General features: G+C 48.2%; 1 protein-coding gene across 2 annotated transcripts in view; it reads left to right on the top strand.

The window, feature by feature from the left end:
• The window catches only part of LOC116387802 (cysteine/serine-rich nuclear protein 1-like), a 7,347-nt gene that overhangs the window by 2,207 nt on the left and 4,339 nt on the right, over positions 1 to 801 (top strand). The window contains exon 2 of one of the 2 annotated variants that reach the window (XM_031855191.1): positions 570 to 781. In XM_031855191.1, coding sequence (XP_031711051.1) covers positions 571 to 781 — 211 coding nt within the window. In that variant the 5' untranslated portion in view covers position 570. Of the gene's footprint in view, positions 1 to 245; positions 782 to 801 lie in introns of those variants that run through there. The other variant, XM_031855190.1, reaches the window with a different exon arrangement.

An 801-nucleotide genomic window follows, 5' to 3' on the forward strand; every position in this document is an offset into this window, starting at 1 on the left:
CCCCCCCCCCAGTCTTCAACATGCAGCCATTGGACGGTCCGTTTCCACGTATTCTTCACAAAAAAACTTGAGGAATCATTGGAATGTTAATTACTCTGCAGGGGGAAAGAGAAAGAGCTCTTTTTTTTTTAACTCTCTCAACTGCCCAGCTGGTTTGCAAGCGAAAGTAGGATTGTGGTTGGTATTAGTGCACCTATGGAACATCAGTTTGTTAGCTACTCATTATTGAGATGTGATCAGCCTAAACAAACTAGTGCCCTGAAACCGGCTCTACCAGCAGCTCTAAACAGGAAAGACCTCTCATTCCTCCAGCTGTCACAAGGACACATCATTTGACTGTGAACATTTGGAGGAGGAAACGCATCATTGTTGCCGTGTCAGTGAATTGTTATTCCATTATTAATTCATGGATTTACATAACGTCTGGTCTTATGTTCCTGGGAAAGGAATGCTGCAACGAGTGCTGCTTCTCGGATAGAGCAACGTATGGGTCTGTGCCTTCATTACCACAGCGCACGTGTGACACGTAAACAAACCAACGGGCCTTTTTGTTCTTTGTCTCCAAGCAGAATGGACATCAGCAACAGCAGCCAAACAATGAGAGGCATCCTTAAGAGAAAGTTCGCCGAGGTAGATGACAATCCCTACTACTCCTCCTCCTCTCCTCCGTCCTCCCTCTCCTCCCCGGCCTCCTCAGAGTGGGAGTCCGATGGGGAGAGCGGCCCTTCTGACAACCAGGATTTCACGCCTCACAGTCCTCCTTCACCCGCCAGTTTACCCAGTAAGTACCAACAACCCCCC

Source organism: Anarrhichthys ocellatus, unplaced genomic scaffold (genome assembly GCF_004355925.1).
Source record: "Anarrhichthys ocellatus isolate YVR2014 unplaced genomic scaffold, GSC_Weel_1.0 scaffold15, whole genome shotgun sequence".
Lineage (NCBI taxonomy): Eukaryota > Metazoa > Chordata > Actinopteri > Perciformes > Anarhichadidae > Anarrhichthys > Anarrhichthys ocellatus.